General features: G+C 34.8%; 4 protein-coding genes across 4 annotated transcripts; 2 read left to right on the plus strand and 2 right to left on the minus strand.

Annotated features, from left to right (window-relative positions):
• Positions 1-4,822: 4,822 nt before the first annotated feature.
• Positions 4,823-6,352, minus strand: LOC100800184 (uncharacterized). The gene is made up of 2 exons (NM_001254310.2): positions 5,609-6,352; positions 4,823-5,347 (listed from the first exon to the last, which is right to left on the minus strand). Exons 1-2 carry the CDS (start codon positions 6,230-6,232, stop codon positions 5,192-5,194), a joined length of 780 nt encoding a protein of 259 aa, NP_001241239.1. The 5' UTR covers positions 6,233-6,352; the 3' UTR covers positions 4,823-5,191.
• Positions 6,353-9,346: 2,994 nt separating this feature from the next.
• On the plus strand, positions 9,347-13,201 carry LOC100798450 (hydroxyproline O-galactosyltransferase GALT6). The gene is made up of 7 exons (XM_003550712.5): positions 9,347-10,334; positions 10,932-11,170; positions 11,251-11,541; positions 11,621-11,749; positions 11,837-12,010; positions 12,616-12,723; positions 12,848-13,201. Exons 1-7 carry the CDS (start codon positions 9,677-9,679, stop codon positions 13,055-13,057), a joined length of 1,809 nt encoding a protein of 602 aa, XP_003550760.1. The 5' UTR covers positions 9,347-9,676; the 3' UTR covers positions 13,058-13,201.
• A 468-nt stretch (positions 13,202-13,669) lies between these two features.
• Positions 13,670-14,997, minus strand: LOC100800715 (60S ribosome subunit biogenesis protein NIP7 homolog). Its single transcript, XM_014769966.3, has 2 exons — positions 14,226-14,997; positions 13,670-13,854 (listed from the first exon to the last, which is right to left on the minus strand). Exon 1 carries the CDS (start codon positions 14,804-14,806, stop codon positions 14,243-14,245), a length of 564 nt encoding a protein of 187 aa, XP_014625452.1. The 5' UTR covers positions 14,807-14,997; the 3' UTR covers positions 13,670-13,854; positions 14,226-14,242.
• A 3,096-nt stretch (positions 14,998-18,093) lies between these two features.
• On the plus strand, positions 18,094-20,416 carry LOC100798981 (AAA-ATPase At3g28580). Its single transcript, XM_006600600.4, has one exon. It carries the CDS (start codon positions 18,579-18,581, stop codon positions 20,112-20,114), a length of 1,536 nt encoding a protein of 511 aa, XP_006600663.1. The 5' UTR covers positions 18,094-18,578; the 3' UTR covers positions 20,115-20,416.
• Positions 20,417-20,945: the final 529 nt, after the last annotated feature.

Genomic DNA, 20,945 nt, shown 5'->3' on the forward strand with positions numbered 1-20,945 from the left:
AACACATGCATTCATCATTCATTCTTTCAATAAGATTCATTCAATTCATTTGATCTACTATTGTTTTCTCTACAACCTTTTGCTTCTTTCTATGTTTGTTTATGTTCATCATGAACTTTATGATGGTATCAGAGCTCTTCACTTGAAGACCTTTGTTGCACATCCTCTGATTTCGTTTTCTTTTTCATCTTTGATCATCATGAATCAGAGTCAAGATACTCTGCAAGATTCATCCCAAAATGTTCATAGCCCTTACTACTTACTCCTTAGTGAGAATTGAGCTACGCCATTGGTTTCACCTGTCTTTGATCCCATGAATTAAAATTCATGGAGTAGGTCAATGCCCACTACATTGAGTGCAGAGAATAAAGTAGAGTTCAATGATGGAACAATTCACAGGCCTACGTCGAACCATGTGTTGTTTCTAGCGTAGAAGAAATGCAATAATATGGTGGTTTCATGGTTAGTGCATTCTGTGTCAACTTCGATTAGGCAAAGCATTTTGTGGCTTGATGATGCAGTAGACATTTGGAAAAACTTAAAGTCGCGATACTTCCAAGGAGATTTGCCAAGGATCTTTGATTTGCAACGGGAATTAGTAACAATCAAACAAGGTGATTCTTCCATTACATAATACTTTACAAAATTGCGTGTAATATGGGACGAATTAGAAAGCTATAAACCATATTCTTTTTGTGTTTGTGCAACTAAATGTACCTGCAATTCAGTTATTGATATAATGCAAAGAAAAATCTAATACCAGGAGTGTCTTCCTCAAGTGCACCCGTTGTTCATATTTCCAACGACTCTCTTTCAAGTTATTCACTTATTCATGAGTCTTAAAGTACTTCCTTAGATTTGGTTCCATTTTATCATCCTCTTCGAAAGTCTGAAAGACAAATACTAAGGCCACAAAAGTTTCATGACTTTCACATCAAGTATACATCAACTGTTATCACTTATTAACCAGACATTAGATATCCTTTATCCTTAGTTTTATCTTATGACAAATTGTCACCATCTTATCATAATATTATCCTGCCTATTACTGCTTAAACTAAGCCTAAGAGTTATACTAAGGCAGTCGAGTCTGATCAATGGGTCAAGGCTATGCAAGATGAAATTGCAGCATTGGAAAGAAATCATACTTAGGTTGTCACTGGCTTGCCTCTCAACAAATCTACTATTGGATGTCGTTGAATTTATAAAATCAAGCATCATGTTGATGGTTCTATAGAAAGGTACAAAGCTCACCTTGTTGCTAAAGGCTACACTCAAGTCAAGGGCCAAGATTATCTGGATACATTTTCTCCTGTTGCTAAAATAACCACAATACTATTGCTTGTTGCACTTGCCTCAATCAATAATTGGCATCTTAAACAACTAGATGTCAATAATGATTTTTTGCATGAAGATTTAAGTGAATAAGTCTATATGATCATGCCTCTTAGATTACCAATATCTAAAGCAGGCCAGGTCTGCAAATTGCATATACCTTTTTATGGCATGAACAATGCAGGACTATTAACTTTTCTCATATCTCATGGATATCAACAATCCATCTCTGATTATTCCTTGTTCACTAAGAAACAAGATGGCTCTTTCACTGCTCTCTTTGTACATGTTGACGATATAGTCCTTTTTGGAAACAATTTGCCAAAAATATCCCATATTACACAACTGCTAAATGACAAATTTAAAATCAAAGATCTTGGCAATATGAAATTCTTTCTAAGCTTTGAAGTGGCTTGTAGCAACACAAGTAACAACTTTTGTCAAAGGAAATATGCACTAGAGATCCTCTTTGATGCCAGAATGCTTGGTTGCAAACCTATTTCAACCTCCATTAATGCTAGAATGCTTGGTACACGACTTCATCAAAATTCAAACATTGTTTTGTTTGAAGCAAAAACTTCTTCATTTAGAAGACTCATTAGTCGCCTTATCTACCTCACAAACACTCGTCCAAATATCACTTTTGTTGTTCAAATTCTCAGCCAATATGTTTTACACCTTACATCAGCTCACTAGTAAGCTAGTTTTCGCATCCTACGATATATCAAAGATGCTTTCGATCTTCCCTTATTTCCTGCTACCAGTGAAATTCAATTGAAGGCATTCAGTGACTTTGATTGGGTGGGTTACGTTGACACCGCAGGTCCATAACTATTTTCTTTGTCTATTTAGGCTCTTCTCTTATAGCTTGAAATCCAAAAAGCAAGCCACCGTTTCCAAAAGCTCTTATGAAGCCAAGTATCAGGCACTTACTAGTGTTGCTTGTGAGTTGCAATGGCTCACATACTTACTGATCTATGTATATCTTCCAAGCAAGTCTTACTTTTTTTGTGATAATCATTCAACCCTTCATATTGTTGCCAACCCTGTGTTTCATGAGCGCACAAAGCACATGAAAATTGACTGCCACATTGTATGCGAGAGATTACTTTCAGGCTCGATCAAGCTTCTTCCTATTTTTCCAACCAATCAACTTGCTGACATATTCACCAAAGCTTTATCTCCTCATGCTTTTCATCTTTTACAGCTCAAGCTAGAAATGTCTAACATACATTCCTCAGCTTAAGGAGGGCTTTCAGCATATAGAATTAGTTATGCACTAATTGTTTTCTATTATGACAATTAAAAGCAATTATAGTTAGTTGTATTTTTTGTTAGTTAGATTGACGCCCAAAGCTGATTGTATATAAGTTGAAACACATGTATTAATCATTTCATTCTTTCAATGAGATTCATTCAGTCCATTTGATCAATTGTTGCTTTCTCTACAACCTTTTGATTCTTTTTGGGTTCGTTCATGTTCATCATGAATTTTGTGAAACATAATGCATTAAATATGATAATGATTGCATTAATGATAAAATATTCTTGATTATAAAAAATGAGGTTGTTGAATTCCATTTTTTACTTGGTGTCAATTAGATCAACCCTTTTGTTATTTGCTGAAATTTTTCAGTAAAAAAAACAAAAATAAAGCCCAACCCGGGACTCACTCTCTTTCATTCAGCGCTTAAGCCTGAAGAAAATCACTGCGTAATGTGTTGTGTGAAGAATGAAAATATAGCTCAATTTTTATGCTAATGCATTTTAAAATCATAAACGAGTTTGTTTAGTTCCACATTTTTTTATAAGATTTCCCTAAATTCAGTTTATTCTTAATTTCCGACTTCCTACAAGAAGCCAATCAAAATTGAACTACAAAATTTACAGTATAAGTTTTTAAACTATAAGAATCTATTTAATTTTTTTAATGATGCATGAACATGTAGATTAACTTACCTTTTTTTTTTGGCGTATTCTACATTGAAGCAATGTTATAATGATATATATGACCATGGGGTTTGTAGGCCATAGGGTATCCTCGAGGAAGTGCCAAGGGTACCTTTGTATAATATATTAATGAGTAGTGAACAAAACTTGATATCAAAAGTGCATCAAGGAACACAAACATTTAGGAGATCTGAGAGACCCTTTTTAGATTGTCGTGGTTCTCAATAAACTTTTTCATAGAAAAATAAGGGAGGGTTTCCACTGTCCACTGAGCTGCAAAGTACAAATACAACCGCCCTATGCTTTTTAATCCAATTTCTTGCGGAAACCACGTCAACTATGTTGTAATACTAGTACAATTGTTGTTTGGTTTTAAAAGTGCTTATCTGCAAGTTTGAGATGATACTTGATCTTGAAACTATTAATCAAATTAATGACATGTGGAGATGAATTAATTTCCAATACGAGAGAAAAGGAAACAAAACTATCACGGCTCTTTATTTAGAAAAATCCCTCTAAGCTCCTTGTCATTAAATTAAATATTTAATGCGATTAACGTAATTAATAGAACCCACCAAAACTATAAAATTCAGGTCATAGAACCATATTTGTGAAAGTTGGAAGACATGACATCAATTATATACCAAATCCCGCTGTCCACTGCTACCAACAATTTCCTGGTTATTCGGGTCAATGCAAAAATTTGAATTAATTTTAGTTAATCTATGCAAACAAGGACGGGATTCAAATTCTCTATCAAAGGATTAAGTGTGTATTTAAATGAATATTCACATAATTAATTTTAAATAAAATAAATTTTAATTAGAATTGATTTAAAAACCAACATGTGAAAAATTATTTAAAATTAATTTTAAACTCAAATTTAATTCCATAACGTTAAATCAAGCATACACCAATATCTTATATAACTTATAGCTCCTCACACGAGAAATAAGAAATGGACAAAAATGAGAATGGGGACTAATGCCTAAAATTTAATGCCATGGACCCCAAATATACGTGAAAGTTGAATGATTGGACATTTTTGCAGGCAAGAAGTAGTGAGCGAGAGCGACGTGAGAATACAAACAGTCCCTTCTGTGCCGTTTCATGACTACGAACAAAATGCTTGATCAAATCAGAAATCCCAGCTATTTCCATTTTCTTCTTTACTTTAGCACATTGTCATAGATGCACTACTAAGTTATTTGATAAACAACAAACACATAACAGTGATTGTTAGGGTCACTCTATTTTTCGTAGTCACAATATTGCTAATATTGAGATAGCAACTAAGATGAAAATTATCCCTACCAAAATTTGTAACTAACACAATATGGCAACATTACATGTTAAGCTGCAGTTCATTAAAACAATTTGGAAGAGCATACTTTTTTTAAATCGCCAAAATGTTAATTGGTAATTTTTTTGTTAGAGGAGAAGTCGAATATGTGACATTTCAACACTAAACATAAACAAAACTTCTTGTTAGGCAGAAATTTGTCTTTAAAAATATAGAATGTCCCCATACTTTGATGCAATCGGAAAGTATGAAATAATTTAAAAATTTAAATTCTAATAATTGTACAATCAAATTTGATTTCAGTCAAAAAGATAGATAAATGTAGATACACAACAACAATCGGTGCACGTGGCTTGTAAAGTTGGTTTCTTCCATTAACTCTATTTGTTACACACCGCATTAATTAACATCTTCAGACCCACTTAGGTAGTAGAATTAAACCGAAACAAAGTGGGTGATCCCTTTTTGAAGCAGAGGTAATGTACAGAGGAATGCTGCTACTCTAAGGCTTTTTTTTTTTTTTTTTTTTCTTTCTAAGACAAAAATGTATTCCAAAAATCTTCTTTTCTGAGTTCTGACCAATGCAGAATTCATTCACCTCCTTCAAGCTGCTTTTTGTACAGCGGTCTTAAATAAGAGGATGTATAATTTTTGATCCATGGAGAAATATAGAAACCCTCCAACAGAATGGGTCACAAAAGACCCAAAACTAGTCCCCACAATACAGTGCCATGCCGGTCCATACACCCCATCAAATTCCTGCAAAATCACAACCACCCAACCGAATTCCATTGACCAACCAATCAAACCACAGAGACAAAATTTTGAATCACCAAATGGGTTGATATCAATTTAGTCCCCAAATTTTTAAGAACTGACTAAATCAATAATTATGCCTCACCCAAACTTACTAGTAAGTCCCAACACAAGAACAAATTAATTAATTAATCTAGCAAATTTTTTAAAAAATCAATTCAATAATAATAATAATACAATACAATGATTATTACAAAATTGTACCTTCTTGAGGGAGAGTGCAAGGGTTTTGGATGTGAACTTCTCCATGCTATCTATGGCCTTTCTAGCACAATCCACAGCATGGATCTGCATAAAGGGTGGCATATCAACCGAAACCATTTTGGCACCATTGATTGCAAAGACATCTCTTAAATTAGCCTGTGTTCCACAGAAGGATCTCCTTCTACCCCCACCCGGAGCCAAAGACGACACGGACATTCTCTCAGCAGCAGCAACAACAACAACATCATGTTTCTCCAAATGAGGATTCCTAGGTTTTCCTTTTACAACCTTAGCATCCTCGACCATGCCCTTATCATTATGATCACCAAGTTCCCTCCTTTCCAATTTCAAACAGTGCCTTTGGGGCTTCTCTTTGTGGGTTCTCTTCACAGGCACAGTAACAGAACTCTCTTTCTCTTGTATGGCTTTGGCCTGCAAATGGGTGTCAATAAGAGGAGAGTGTTTTTGGGGTGGACGGGTTTTGTGGGGTTGACTCAAGTTTAGGTTTGTCAAGTGTTTTACTAAGAAAGAGGGTTTATAGGTTTGGATGAGATCTGGGTTTGGGGTTGTAGGGTTAGATTCTGGAGCTGCTAGATTCCGACGCTGTAAGGGGTAGTGTGCCATGATAGAACGGTATTGGAAAATGGAGAAGGTGGAAACTGGAAAAATGGACAGTGACTTTTTTTTTTCTCCTGCGGTTTGGTTTTGTTTTGTTTGTCGGAGAAAAGATAATCAGATACAGATAGTGAGATAGATAGATGGGATTTGTAATGTAGAGTTGTGTTGTATTGTTATATGTATTGTAGTAGTTCGAGGGAAAGTAATAACTTGTGTTTGAGTAGAAGATTGTAAATAAATTATTATTTTTGTCTTTAATTTTAATTTATTTTTATTTGTTGGATTTACTTGTATGCAGGATTGCATTTTCAATTTAAATTCAAATCCACGCTTAAACCGAAGATAACAAAGGTGGAGGTGGTGGTCAACTTATGTCTTCATTACAACTTATACTGTGCACTAGATGGGGACTTGTGTGGTGAGATAAAACAATAGTGGTAATGAATTCACTAAAATCTGAGTCATATTTTTCAACATAGTTTCTTGTAAAGAAAAATTATTTGACAAACTCCATAAATCTTTTATATCATATGATTAAAAAAAATGATGTTTAATTCCCTCACGCACCATGGGGACAGTGGGACCGGGGATGGGGAGTTGTTGACCGTTGACCGGATACTCTTACGTTACGTATGAGAATGGGTATTGGGCACAGGTTTGTAATAGTAGGGTAGGGTAGGTAAGGGCCATGGGTACAGAATAGATTATTATTGGGATTACTGTTGATTGGTATTTTGAAGTTTTTCAGAAAATGGTTTTATTGCTGTTGTTGCATTGTTAAATATGATGTTTAAAATTTTGTAGGGTTGTGTAAAGGAAGGCTAAGGCTTGTGTATTCAAATGTTTCATTGTAATCGTGTTTCTAGATTCCTAGTCATATCATAGCACACATGTGGGCGATGATGGAGTCGTAATTGTTGTTCGGTCTTTGTTAGTTAAAGGCCAATGGGGAAGGAAAATGCTGCCATGATGGACGCTTTACATGTCATTAATTGGAAGGACAATTTGCTTTCCCCTTTTAATCTAACAACGTTCATGTACACATTAATTACTAAAATTTATTATTCTTTGAACATTTATATCATTGGCTCATCTAAAATTTAAAAGCAAAGAGTTATTTAAAATGCTATCTAAGCTTAAAGTACTTTCCAAGCTTAATTTATTTTAAATTAACAATAAATAAATTGATAATTTTTTATTTTACAAGAGTTGAATTTTATTAGAAGTATTTTAATTGAAAGATTGAAAAGTTAACTTACTGAGTTATACTGTTCAGTAATGTGCAATGCTATAAGAATATATATATATATATATATATATATATATATATATATATATATATATATATATATATATATATGATTCTCTATACATTTTTTTAATTTGTGAATAAAATATCTTTATTAAAAAAATTTATAAATATTGTAATATTAAATAAAAAATGTTGAAATAATAGTATAATGTTTATTGGGAAAATATATAAAATTTTATTATTAGTAATAAGTTCAAATGAAATTTTAAATATAACAAGAACAAAAATCTTATCTTATCTTTTTTTTTTTTTTATAAAAAAAGAACAAAAGTCTTATGGTAGTAGGTGACGTTAATAACTATATTAATCATACAATGCTATTAGACTCGCTTAAAGATTAAAATTTAAAGATATTATTTATCATAAAAATTATTTCTTTCAAATAATAATTTTAAATTTTTTAAAATGTATTAAAATATATAAATAAGTTAGTCAAACATATCATCAATCACGATGACATCAATATTTTTTTTTGTCTAATTTTGGTTGACAGGCTAAACACAGATTAAAATTGCTTAATTTTTAAAACGTTGTAAACAAAAAGGTTTAATTCACATTGATGTGATGATTAACATCGAGTGCTTTGAAAATAAAAGATGTTATAAAATAATATTGAAATAACGTTTACTGTTCAGTATAGTGTGGACAAATAGAGCAGAACCTTTTATACTAATTCAATTCCCCATCACATTTCTCCTTTTCAAATTTCTCAAACTACATCTATGAATGTTCTGACAATGGAAGAACGGAAATGCATAACAATTTATTCTTTAAGTTGAAATTTTAGTTCGATATCAAATAATAAGAGAGAAGCATCATGGAAGATCTTTATGATTGTATCCTTGACATTAGCAAAGGACTTGTTTCTTTGAGTTAAAACTCTTAATAAATGCATAACGTACACTCATCATATTTCACGTCTTAAATTAATTGCTTTAAATTTTGAATTATTAATAGGATACTAGTAGTATACTCATAAAGGATCAGAATTCGTTCAATTATATCAGGAAAAAATAGTTCAAAAGTATAGATGTAATATTTTCGTAAATACACTAGCCCGTGATCATATAAAGTAATAAACCTGAATCAGTGACATTTGGTAAGAAACTAAAAAAGAAGACAAACCATATTTGACTTTTCCTTCGCTCGATCTTGATGATAGAAGATTTCAGCAGTCATATAATATCAAACATTGTATTGCACGTTGAAATTTAGAGACTGATGGACACTTTAGTATCAAATACATTTTTTTAGCTTCATAAGTCAATATGTTATTATTAAGTGATTCTTATGGATTGGTCGAAGTGAATAACCTAACTTAGGCTAAAATTTATTACAGTCCCGCTATTATTTCCTGTTGTCACGTCCCATTACATCTTGGAAACTCAATACCCCAAGTTAAGATGAACTAGAGCCCAACTTTAAACACGTGTTTAGAAAATTTTTGGTCCCATTTCATTTCTTCTGCAAAATAATGGAATTGCTATTCTTACTCATAAATTTGAGATTCACACTTCTCACGTGGCTTTAGATTTTGTTTTGAGAATATACTATTTTCACTTAAATAAAATTTCAGTGAGAAATACAAAAAAGGAAATATGTTTTCGTTAGATAAGAAATAATAAAAACTCACTACCGATAAATACAATATGTCTTTTGTTAAGAATAAAAAATATTTAATATCCTTTTTGGGATAAATTTAACGTCTCAAATTAAAAAGAAGTGTGGAAATTTGTATCCCAAGACAGAATAGGAATTAAATCAAACTTCTTAAAACCAAATTAAATAGTAATAACATGGTATAATGGTGGTATCGCACGGTTTCAAGCTGGATGGAATTGGAAAGTGGAAAGTTATGTACCGAAAAAAAGCTGAATGGAAAGTGACCTGAAAATGTTGCAGGAAAATAGTGCACTTGAGATTCATCAACATCAACATCACCACGCCAACGAGCCCTTCTTGCTTAGCTAATCCATCAACGACTACGCCACGTTTAATGCTACCATCAATTTCAAATTTTCAAATTCATCATCACATACATCACTCCCCATTGCAACAAAATGCCATCAACAACAAACACGACGTCGTCACGGTCACCACCGCCAACCTGAAACCAATTTCTGAAGCCAAAACTAGAGATGAAAAGAGGGAACAATTTGGTCGCATTGAGCAGACAACGATCCATTCAGATTCTCATCGCCATTGCGTTCTTGTACGTCCTCTTCTTCACCCTCGAAATCCCCCTCGTCTTCAGAATCGCCCAAAAACAACGACCCACTCACACCCGCCGTCAACTCGTTCGCCGCCAAAACGGCGTCGTCTCCGCCTTGATCCTAAACGACGCCGCGTTCGATTCGGAGCTCTACCAATCCTCCTGCCGCGCCGGAAAAGCCATCTGGGAAGAACTAAAACTAAAATCACGGAGCCCGCGAGGCCTCATTTCTAAGCCCGAGAACCGATCTGGGCCGTGCCCGGGATCCGTCTCCGTGTCCGGGCCCGAGTTTCTGGGCCGCGGGAGTTTGATGATGATTCCGTGTGGGCTTACGTTGGGTTCCCACGTAACGGTGGTTGGGAAGCCGTCAAGGGTGCAACGGAAGACGTGTCAGTTCGTGATGGAGTTGCTGGGGCTGAAGACGGTGGAGGGTGAGGAACCGCCCAGGGTGCTACATTTCAACCCTAGGTTGAAAGGGGATTGGAGTTGGAAGCCCGTGATTGAACTCAACACGTGTTACCGCATGCATTGGGGTACTGCCTTGCGATGTGATGGTTGGAAATCCAGAGCTGGTGAAGATACTGGTAAGAAAAATTATGTTTATATTCACTATGGTTGTGATGTATGAAGCAAATTCGATACCGATACCTTTTGGATACTTCAGCTATTTGTGAAGTATCCAAGCCTTAAAAAAGTTATGGAAATCCAATACGAATATAATATAGAACCATAGAAGCACTAAAGATGGAAATTGTTGATTACAAGAAAGGAGTGAGATTGATACTACTCCTACTTATAGACAATAGGAACTGATTTATAATCACAATAATAGTAGATATAAGGTGGGTTACATGATTAAGGGAGAAGGGGGGAGAGAAAAGGTCACGGGTTCAATCTTCTCGGCTAACAAACTAACATTTATCAATAAAAAAAATCACAATGATTTATAATTTTTATTTGTTTTTCACAATGTCCAAGAAGTATGATCTTAATTTGAATTTGCAAAATTGCAATTATATATTTTTTTATACATATTCAGATATATCTTGTATGTGTCATGTGCTATATGTTTTTTTGAGAATAATTGTATCGTTGTTGTATTGTATCTGATACACTTATAGCATCCATGCATCATAAGTTATGATCGGGATGAATTAAGTTGTTGCTTGTGTTTGATACAGTTGATGGGTTGTTGAAGTGTGAGAAGTGGATTAGGGGTGATGAAGATAATAGGGATGCAGTGGAGACCAAGGCAGCGTGGTGGTTGAAGAGATTGATAGGGCGAACAAAACGAGTAAATGTTGACTGGCCATTTCCATTTTCTGAGAACAAGCTATTTATTCTTACTCTTAGTGCTGGATTTGAGGGTTTCCATATTAATGTTGATGGGAGGCATGTGACCTCTTTTCCTTATCGCACTGTGGGTAATCAATGTTCTTCAACTTATCAGCTTGAAGAGGGTTCTGCTATATAATAATGTTAATGTTTCAATTTGAACAGGGATTTACTCTTGAGGATGCCACTGGTCTTACTTTGAGTGGGGACATTGATGTCCATTCTGTATTTGCTGCTTCTTTGCCTTCGGTGCATCCTAATGTTTCTTCGCAGCAGCATCTTGAATTTTCAACCAGATGGCGTGCGCCAAATCTTCCTCGCTATGGTGTGGAATTGTTTGTAGGGATCCTTTCAGCTGGAAACCATTTTGCTGAGCGGATGGCTGTGAGGAAGTCATGGATGCAGCATAGCTTTATCAAATCTTCTAAAGTGGTCACTCGTTTCTTTGTAGCACTGGTAACGCGAACAAGTTTCTCAATTTTATTGTTACTTTGTTTGTTGTGTAGGTTTCTTAATAGTTGAAAGGTTTTAACAGCACCCGAGGAAAGAAATTAATGTGGAGTTAAAGAAGGAAGCAGAATATTTTGGTGATATTGTTATAGTTCCTTACATTGATAACTATGACCTTGTTGTGTTGAAAACGATGGCCATATGTGAATATGGGGTAAGTTGTTGATTGCTCAAAGATCTTTCAGTTTGATAAAGGAAATAGTTTTAAGTTAATATATGAGATGTGTTGTGCTGTTCACAGGTTCACACAGTTTCTGCGGAGTATATCATGAAAGGTGATGATGACACTTTTGTAAAAATTGATGCTGTTATGAATCAAGCAAGGAATGTTCCACGTTCTATGAGCTTTTATATTGGGAACATTAATTACCGACACAAACCCTTGCGCTGGGGTAAATGGGCTGTGACATATAAGGTAATCAGAACCTGTTGGCTGCTGCAATGCTTTTATCATAGTTAATTAAGCAGTGAGCATTGTCTGGGAAAAATATTTGTGTTGTAATGTCACTAACAAAGTGTCTATATTTGATCCAAAGAATGTATGATCTGTGCATGAGCACAGTTTCTTTAGGCACAACTAAGCAAAAGCTCAATTCAATATTATGATATTAAAATAACTTCAGTACCGACTTGACCTTAACACATACTTCATTGTTATTTTAATACTTTGCTAGCTTTTGATTGGTTGTGGTTATAAGCATTGCGCGTATACCATAATTATTCTGTGCAAGAATTGCTATTCTTCCCTCTCTGCAACCAGCCATCAGGTCCCCATTGTTTATGGTTAGCACCTAACCTAGTTGCAGGCTTGCAGCACCATAGTCAGTTGTCCGAATTTTATGGGCTGGAGACCACGATCCCTAACTGAATTTAACATTCAGTGAAATGCTTTATTAAGTATTCAGAGCACTTACTTTAATAGAATGGGCTGTGATTGATTTAACAAAGGCTCTTGCTTCCTTACTGTTGTCACATCTAACTTCTTGCTGGTGATAATTTATTGTTCTCTTCTGCTTTCAGGAGTGGCCAGAAGAGGAATACCCACCCTATGCAAATGGACCGGGTTATATTTTGTCTTCTGATATTGCACACTACATTATATCTGAATTTGAGATGCATAAATTAAGGGTTAGTGTACTACTATTTCATTGCTCATTCTCTCTGTTGTCCTGTAATGTCTCCCAGTATCTTGATGCTGGTGCATCTGGTGTCCATAGTGGTTGAAGTTGTCGGCGTTTTCATCTTTATGCAGTTGTTTAAGATGGAAGATGTGAGTATGGGAATGTGGGTAAAGCAATTTAACAGATCGAAACCGGTAAACTATTTGCATAGCTTCAAGTTCTGCCAATATGGTTGTGTAGAAGGCTATTACACAGCCCATTACCAATCGCCTAGGCAGATGATATGCCTGTGGGATAAATTGCAGATGAAGACAACGCCTGAGTGCTGCAACATGAGATAACATTGAGGTATAGGTTGCCATTGAAGTAAACAAGTTTTGCAGTCATAGCTTAGCTTAAATATTGTAAATATAGTGGAGCTTGGATAGTTAAATGTAGCCCTGTATAAATGTGGCCCTTTAAATTTCATTGTTTATTTATTTATTCATTTGGAAGGACAATTCCATTATTTAGATTACTCGATTTTGTTTCAGCATGGGAGTGGGATTGGAAGATCAACGTGAGGGTGGGCGGGAACTATGGGTAGGCGTAGGACCATAGGTATCGGGAACATTTTCTTTTTTTGAGGGAGAGCAGGAACATGTTAAATATAGAAGTTCTGTATTTTTTTTATATTTTATATCTTAACTCTTTTTGAAATTTTATGCTTTATCTCATTTTCTAAAATATTAGTTTAATCTGCAGTAAAAATAAAAAATATTACTTTAATCCTTATTATATCTATAAAACTGGGTTTTTCAAGTTTAGTGTTACTCGCAATACCGAGTCCTGCCCCGGGGGTATTTATGTAAAACAATGAAGTCTTGTTATCTTCATTATTTTTAAAAATAAGCTGTCAAATAAAATTAGCAACTATGTATTATAACACATTAAAAAAAATTAGAGCCCAATTATGCATGCAATGATACAAGTTAAATGTTTTTTTTTTTGTTTTAATCAAGACATTTGATTCAAGATAATTTAGTAAACTAAAGTAGGAAGAATTATGTCTGGGTTCACCAAAAACATCATAAACACCAGAATAAAGAGATTGCTCGTCGATACAATTCAGGTCATTAACTTGTACTGCATCATCCACCTGTCCAAAATTTGAACACAAAAATATTAAAAAATGAATAAGAACACAATAGGATTATACTCCAACTGTATCTTTCATCTCCTTCCAACTGAGTAAAATTGATACTCCAAACATCTCAAATTAAACAGCAACGTTTAGGGAGTAAGCCAACGAAGTTGAAGAAGATTCCATATACCAACCAAATAAACTCACGAGAGGAACAAGTTGATATACATATTTTATATGAAGAAGTAGGTAACAAAAACGCGAGAGCAACAAATCAACAAAGCAGATCCATTGGCTGAAGTAATACATATGTAAGGAGAACGAAGTCTCAGATAATATAATATAGAAGATAATGTAATTTGATAAGATGGATCAAAACCAATTACAAGACTAGGAAAATGCATCAAAGCTCATCTTCCATCCTCAAGTACTCTCCCACATCGGCCTGGTGCAGAACAACAATCCCGTTGGGATCCAGCTTCCTACAATCCAGCGTGGACTTGGCGGCGACACCGAAACCCAACGGCACGTCGGCCATGGAGAAGACGACAACCCCGTCACCGGCAGCGATGTTTTCGGAGAGTTTCCCGAGAGCGCCCTTCAAGACATGGTTGCCGTACAAGAAGGACATCTCGGACTGGGGCTTGAGCCAGACCTTGTGCTTGGCGTTGGCGGCGAGCAAGTTGAGGGCCTGGACGGTGAGGTGGAAGCTGCCGCCGTGGGTGTATTTCCCGATGCAGGTGCCGAGGGAGACCAGGTTGGGGCGGGCGACGTTGGTGGCGCGCTTCACGAGGGACTCGCTGGCGTAGAAGATCTTGTTCTTGTGGAGCCGGAAGCAGTAGCGCCCGGGGTTCGAATCGGGACCTTCGTGCGAGGGGTTCTCCACGATGTTCTTCAGGTTGTTTCCGACGAACTTGAACAGCTTCTCGAACACTGCGCTCGTCTCCTTCTCGTCCAAGGGTCTCATCCTTCCTCCTCCTCCTTCTAGGGTTTTACACCGCAATTAGGGTTTTACAACAGAAAAGGGTGAGTTGAAAACTTTAGATGAAAAGAGTCGAAATAATAGTACTAAGGCCCAAGTCTAAGAAATACGGGCCTCGTGAGCACAAGCCCACTATAAAACAATTCGGCAGGAGCTGGGCACTTGCTATTTACATTTCCCCGTTTATCTAAGTACACCCCCATGCCTCCTTTCTGCCTCTTAAATATCCATTATACCCTTTTTCTTATTTTCTCTTCTTTCACGCATATTCTTTTTGGAAACGTTGTCCCGTAGTTCCGGTGACGACGTTCCTTGGATCTTCTCACTCGCAGGGACATGTATGTGAGCAAATATAATTTTCCACGTGCTAGAAACTTGAAACAGGATTCTGAATTGAATTGGAAACTTGAAAGTGTGGCGGCAGGTATGAGGCATCACATGGGCATTACTGTGGAGTGTGAAGAGATTCTGCTGAACTGTAAAATTGACATTGTTAGGGACATATCACACATAGAACAGCAATTAATGTTCAATTTGATTTTTTTTCTTTCCGCCAAATAAATATTCTCTTCAGTCTTTTTTCATTTAATTTAAAATATTTTTTCTACACAGTTAATGAAAGCAGCAGATTTCTTCACCCTCAAGAAAATTACCGTTACTGAGTTACATTATCTAATTTTCTTTCTTAAATTACAAGTTAAGGCTTATATTGGATTCACTATTAGATGTCCTGGAATGTTGTCGATAATATTCAACAGAATCCTACTCTCTTTAAATCCAACTTTAATATTTGTATTTTCTCTGGGCTAATTAATTACCACCCTGTTTTGTTTTGTTTTGTATTATTATTATTATTATTATTATTATTATTATTACAGTATATGCCGCTAAATCTAAAATGTAAGGCATCTTTGTATTGCCGTTGGATTTGCGACTCTGTGAATCCAATGCTTCTTCACCGCAAAAGTAATAAAGGGAATGCTTTTAGAGGGTTAATTACAGAAATAGGTCCTTTTCTAAATTTTTTTTATCATCATGGGAATTTTTTAAAAAAAATTACAAAAATAGATAATTTTTTTTAATAAAATTACGGAAATGGGTAAATGATATACGATTTCATAAAATATGATTTCACTTTTTAATCGTTTAAAATATCTTTTTCTCTAAGAAACTAGAATTGTATGTTAAACTACAATTTCAATTTTTTTTTACTGAAATCGTATGTTGAAAGACGATCTCAACTTTTTTATTTTTTTATTTTTTCTAAAAAATTAAAAAAAAGGATTTCAAAATTTTTCTACGGAAATTATATCTTGAAATATGATTTCAATTTTATTTTATTTTTTCTAAAATAATTAAAGAAAACAAAAACATGTTGAAATCATGCCTTAATACATAATTTCAACTTTTAATAATAAAAAAACTGAAATCATATGAAAATATACGATTTTATTGTAAATGTTTTCTGTAAAGTAAAATCGTGTTTTGAAGCATGTTTTTGTCAAAGCTTAGTTTACTCATTTTGGTATTTTTTTTAAAAAATTATTCGTTTTTGTAATTTTTTAAAAAAGATACACCATAATGCTGCAAGAGCCGCTTTTAGAAATATATGTTAGTGTTGCCTATTCAACAATTCAAACATGTGCATAATAGAAGCTATTTAAGTTAAACCCTCCACTATTACGTGCATATTTGAATAATTATTTAAGAAGTACATATACGTGTTATTTTTTTAGGAAAGATACTCTATATTTTTGTGCTGAAAATATTTTTAAAAGGGGCAGAAATCCATACTATACTTGAGTGGATTAACTCGTTTTGTTTTTGAAGTGAAAACTTATTCGACCGGGGAAATAGAATACGATTCTGACTTGTGATTTTTTTTTTCTTTTTGTTTTATTAATAGAGATTGAAGAGAGAAAAAATAAGTTTATAATACTCACACATTATACTTAATTAACTAAACTAAATTTTCTTAGTAAATTCTTTTCTTTTTAATAAGGAGTGTTTCTAATATTTTATTTAGGAGTATTTATGGGTGGATTTATCCATAACCCAACCTAATTATACTATGATTTGAATTTTAAAAATACTTAAAATACATCTAATTCAACTTAATATAAATCTAATTATATTGGATTGGATAATTAATCCGGAGTTCAACTTTGACCAGATCATATAATAATAAAAAATTTAAAAATATTAATGTTATTAATAAGAATATAATAAAGTAAAAAATAAAAAGATTTCTTTATGCAATAAATTTATATATTCTATGTAATTATATTGTATAATTTAAAGAAAATTATTTTTAAAAAATCCTTCTTTGTGAAATTTTTAGTTTTTAAATTTTATGTTCCAATTGATCCTACGGATCATAATCGGATTGGGTTAAATTGAGTTAAACAACAAAATTACTAGAATGTGACTCAATCCAATCTGAGATTTTTTAATTGAATTGGATGATAGATTTTTTCAAATCTAATTTGACCCACCTAACTTATCAGACCGGATGTACATATGTGGCGAGAAAGAGGAAACGTAAGTACGAAAAGAATTACTCCAGAGTCACTAATTTGATGACCTCAAGGTTCTTTGCATCATTATAATAATAAGTGAATACTCCGTCACACATTTTAGACCCAGGTTAAACAATGAATGTAATTTTATAATAATCGCAGTGGAAAATAGTAAAACTGGATAAGAAACAAACATCTAACATGGATCTAATTTGGAAAAACATTAGTGAGGTAACTTTATTAACTTGAAATATGCTTGTAATTGTGTTATGTTTCAACAACTTGAGGAAAATGACAAGAAACTGCATCAAACAATGAGAAAGAGACACAACACACAAGTACTTGGAAATTTTAAGTATAGTGAGCATGAGAAGGACCCCATTATGCGTATGTTGAGAAGCCCGTCATCTCCATTGACAGGCAAGTAGCAACTTCAATAGAGCGTTTAATTTTCACTAGTCATGCGCAAAAACACCCTTTCATAGATAGGGGGCCACATTTTTTTTTGTTATGTATTTGCTAAGTGAGTAATGATATATAAACGATCTTTTACTTTTTGGTTTAGATTATATATATTTTTCATTGGATATAATATTGTTTGAGTCAAGTAATACTATTATGCATAATAAAAAAATTTCTTCAAATATTTAAAACAACTATACACAATTGTACAAGATTCAAATTACCTTTTATTTTAAATGTCCTACTAACACTTCTTATTTATTTATATCTCTATCATTCTATTACATCTAAATCATATTATACCTATCATTTTTTTCTCTTTTTTTACTTTCTCTTTTTAAGTGTTAGATAACACATTGAATTTGATGTGTATCAAACGTTTTCTTTTGCTCAGTTCCAGTCTTTCGGAGCCTTTTCTTTGCCTTGCAGTGTCCAATGAGACACAACATACCGTGAATCAGCTAATAATTTTTAGGCTCTTGGACCACCTTCCACATAGTCCCACCAAATCAAAAAACACTTAGTGGAACCAAATATTCTATCTCACTTGTCCTTTTCCCATTTTAATAATACTCCACACCGCCTTCGGTAGTGTCATTTGACTCATTTTGGTTATAAACACTGTCCATTCTCCTCTTTCTCAATTCTCAAATATCAATTCTCATCCCTACCCACTCACTATCTCACACTGCTTTTTTAGTGTTTTTTTTTCTTCTTTTCCCTTGGTTTTTGATAACACACTCACCCCACAAAAGAGTTGATCAAAATATACCACCATGAAGATGAGTGAGATGTGGGCAACAATGGGGTCAACCTTAGCCAGCTTCATGTTCTTGTGGACGATCATGAGGCAGTACTGTCCCTACGGTGTTCAACGTTTCTTCGAGAAGTACACACACAGGATCATGAGTTACTTCTACCCCTACATTAGAATCTCCTTTCATGAGTACATGGGAGACAGGTTGAAGCGAAGTGAGGCCTATGCAGCTGTGGAGGCATACCTCAGTGCCAACACATCAAAGAGTGCCAAAAGGCTCAAAGCTGAAATGGGAAAAGATAGCAGCAACTTGGTTTTGACCATGGATGAATACGAAAGAGTAACAGATGATTATGATGGTGTGAAAGTTTGGTGGGTCTCTAACAAAGTTATGTCACCAACAAGGTCCCCAATGTCTTATTATCCAGAACAGGAGAAAAGGTTCTACAAGCTCACTTTTCACAGCAAGAATAGGGACACAATAACAGAGTCCTATTTGAAGCATGTGATGAGGGAAGGGAAGGAGATTCGTTTGAGGAACAGGCAGAGGAAGTTGTATACTAATAGTCCCGGCTACAAGTGGCCAAGTTACAAGCAAACGATGTGGAGCCACATTGTGTTTGAGCACCCTGCAACTTTTGACACAATGGCCATGGAGCCTGAGAAGAAAAAAGAGATCATTGAGGATTTGGTCACTTTCAGCAAGAGCAAGGATTTCTATGCAAGAATTGGGAAGGCTTGGAAGAGGGGTTACCTTCTCTACGGCCCTCCAGGGACCGGAAAGTCCACGATGATCGCGGCTATGGCGAATTTGCTGGCCTATGATGTCTATGACTTGGAGCTGACAGCAGTGAAGGACAACACCGAGCTGAGGAAGCTTCTGATTGAGACAACAAGTAAGTCCATAATTGTAATTGAGGACATTGATTGCTCTCTTGATCTTACAGGGCAGAGGAAGAAGAAGGGCGATAAGTCCTCGTGGGACGAGGACGAGGCCGAGAAGGATGTTATTGGAAGGAAAGAGGCCAAGGAGGAAGGAGGGAGTAGTGGCTGCAGCAAAGTCACACTCTCAGGGCTTTTGAATTTCATTGATGGGATTTGGTCTGCTTGTGGAGGGGAGAGGTTGATTGTGTTCACAACCAATTATGTGGAGAAGCTTGATCCTGCTCTCATTAGAAGGGGGAGAATGGACAAGCATATTCAGCTCTCTTATTGCACCTTTGATGGCTTTAAAGTTCTCGCGAATAACTACTTGAAGCTTGAGACTCATCCATTGTTTGACACCATTGAGAGCCTTATTGGGGAGGTTAAGATCACCCCAGCTGATGTTGCTGAAAACCTTATGCCTAAGTCTCCACTGGATGATCCTCACAAGTGTCTCTCAAACTTGATTGAAGCACTTGAGGAAGCTGCAAAAGCAGAGGAGATGAAGCAGAGGAGTAGTCACATTAAGGAGGAGCTTCTTCAACAAAATGGGTCCATTAAGGAAAATGGTGAGCTTCATGGTGACAAAGCAATGAATCAGTGCCAGATCTGGCTCGTTAATGATACATAATGTTTGTGTACACTATTATGAATCTATGTTAGTCAACTCCATGAGATGATTAAAAAAGGGAGGGGTTATCTACTTCAAAACGCTCTCTGGTTTTTGGTTCAGATTGTAATTTAGCGTCTGAAATCTTTGGTACCCAACTAAATCCTCCTACTTTTGGAATTAATTTTGAACTTGTATTAGAGAGTTGATGAAATTTATTGTTATTGGGATAGGTCCCTCCCTAATTGTTCTTTTTTCCCTTGAAACAATTTGCTGTTGTGGCTCCAAAATTGCGACATAAATATAATATTAATGTTTCTGTTGCACGCCGTATAAACAAAACTTAGTTTCATCATGTTTTGTATGAACATAACGGAACCTTATGTTATGTGGGTTATTGCTGAATTTTGTTTCTGTTAGGCTCGGATGTAAACCTTAGGAACCATGATTGAGAGAAAAACAGAGAGAAGAGAGCTCAAGTTAACGTGGAAGAAGGAATATTAGTGTCGCTTGTAAACGGAAAAGCACCTTTTTCTTCTTCTTCTTCTATGCTTAAAGTGAAAAATAAGGAAAATGTAATTTATAAAAATTAAAGTTTAATGTAAAAATTAAAAATAATTAATAATTCAAATTTTCAAAGTAAATTATATCAAATAAGGTGAAACAAAAATAAAGAGTACAATATAAAAATATTCCCACTCTGAAAAATAAAGATCTAGGAATATATTCAAAAGACAAGTATAAGAATCCTAAAAATAACTTGTATGGTCATTTCACAGTTCTCATTTCGATTTTGTTTTTATCTAGTATTAGATTCCCTCGTGAATTGAAGTGTGTAAAGCGATTGTTAAC

Source organism: Glycine max, chromosome 17 (assembly GCF_000004515.6).
Source record: "Glycine max cultivar Williams 82 chromosome 17, Glycine_max_v4.0, whole genome shotgun sequence".
Classification (NCBI taxonomy): Eukaryota; Viridiplantae; Streptophyta; class Magnoliopsida; order Fabales; family Fabaceae; genus Glycine; species Glycine max.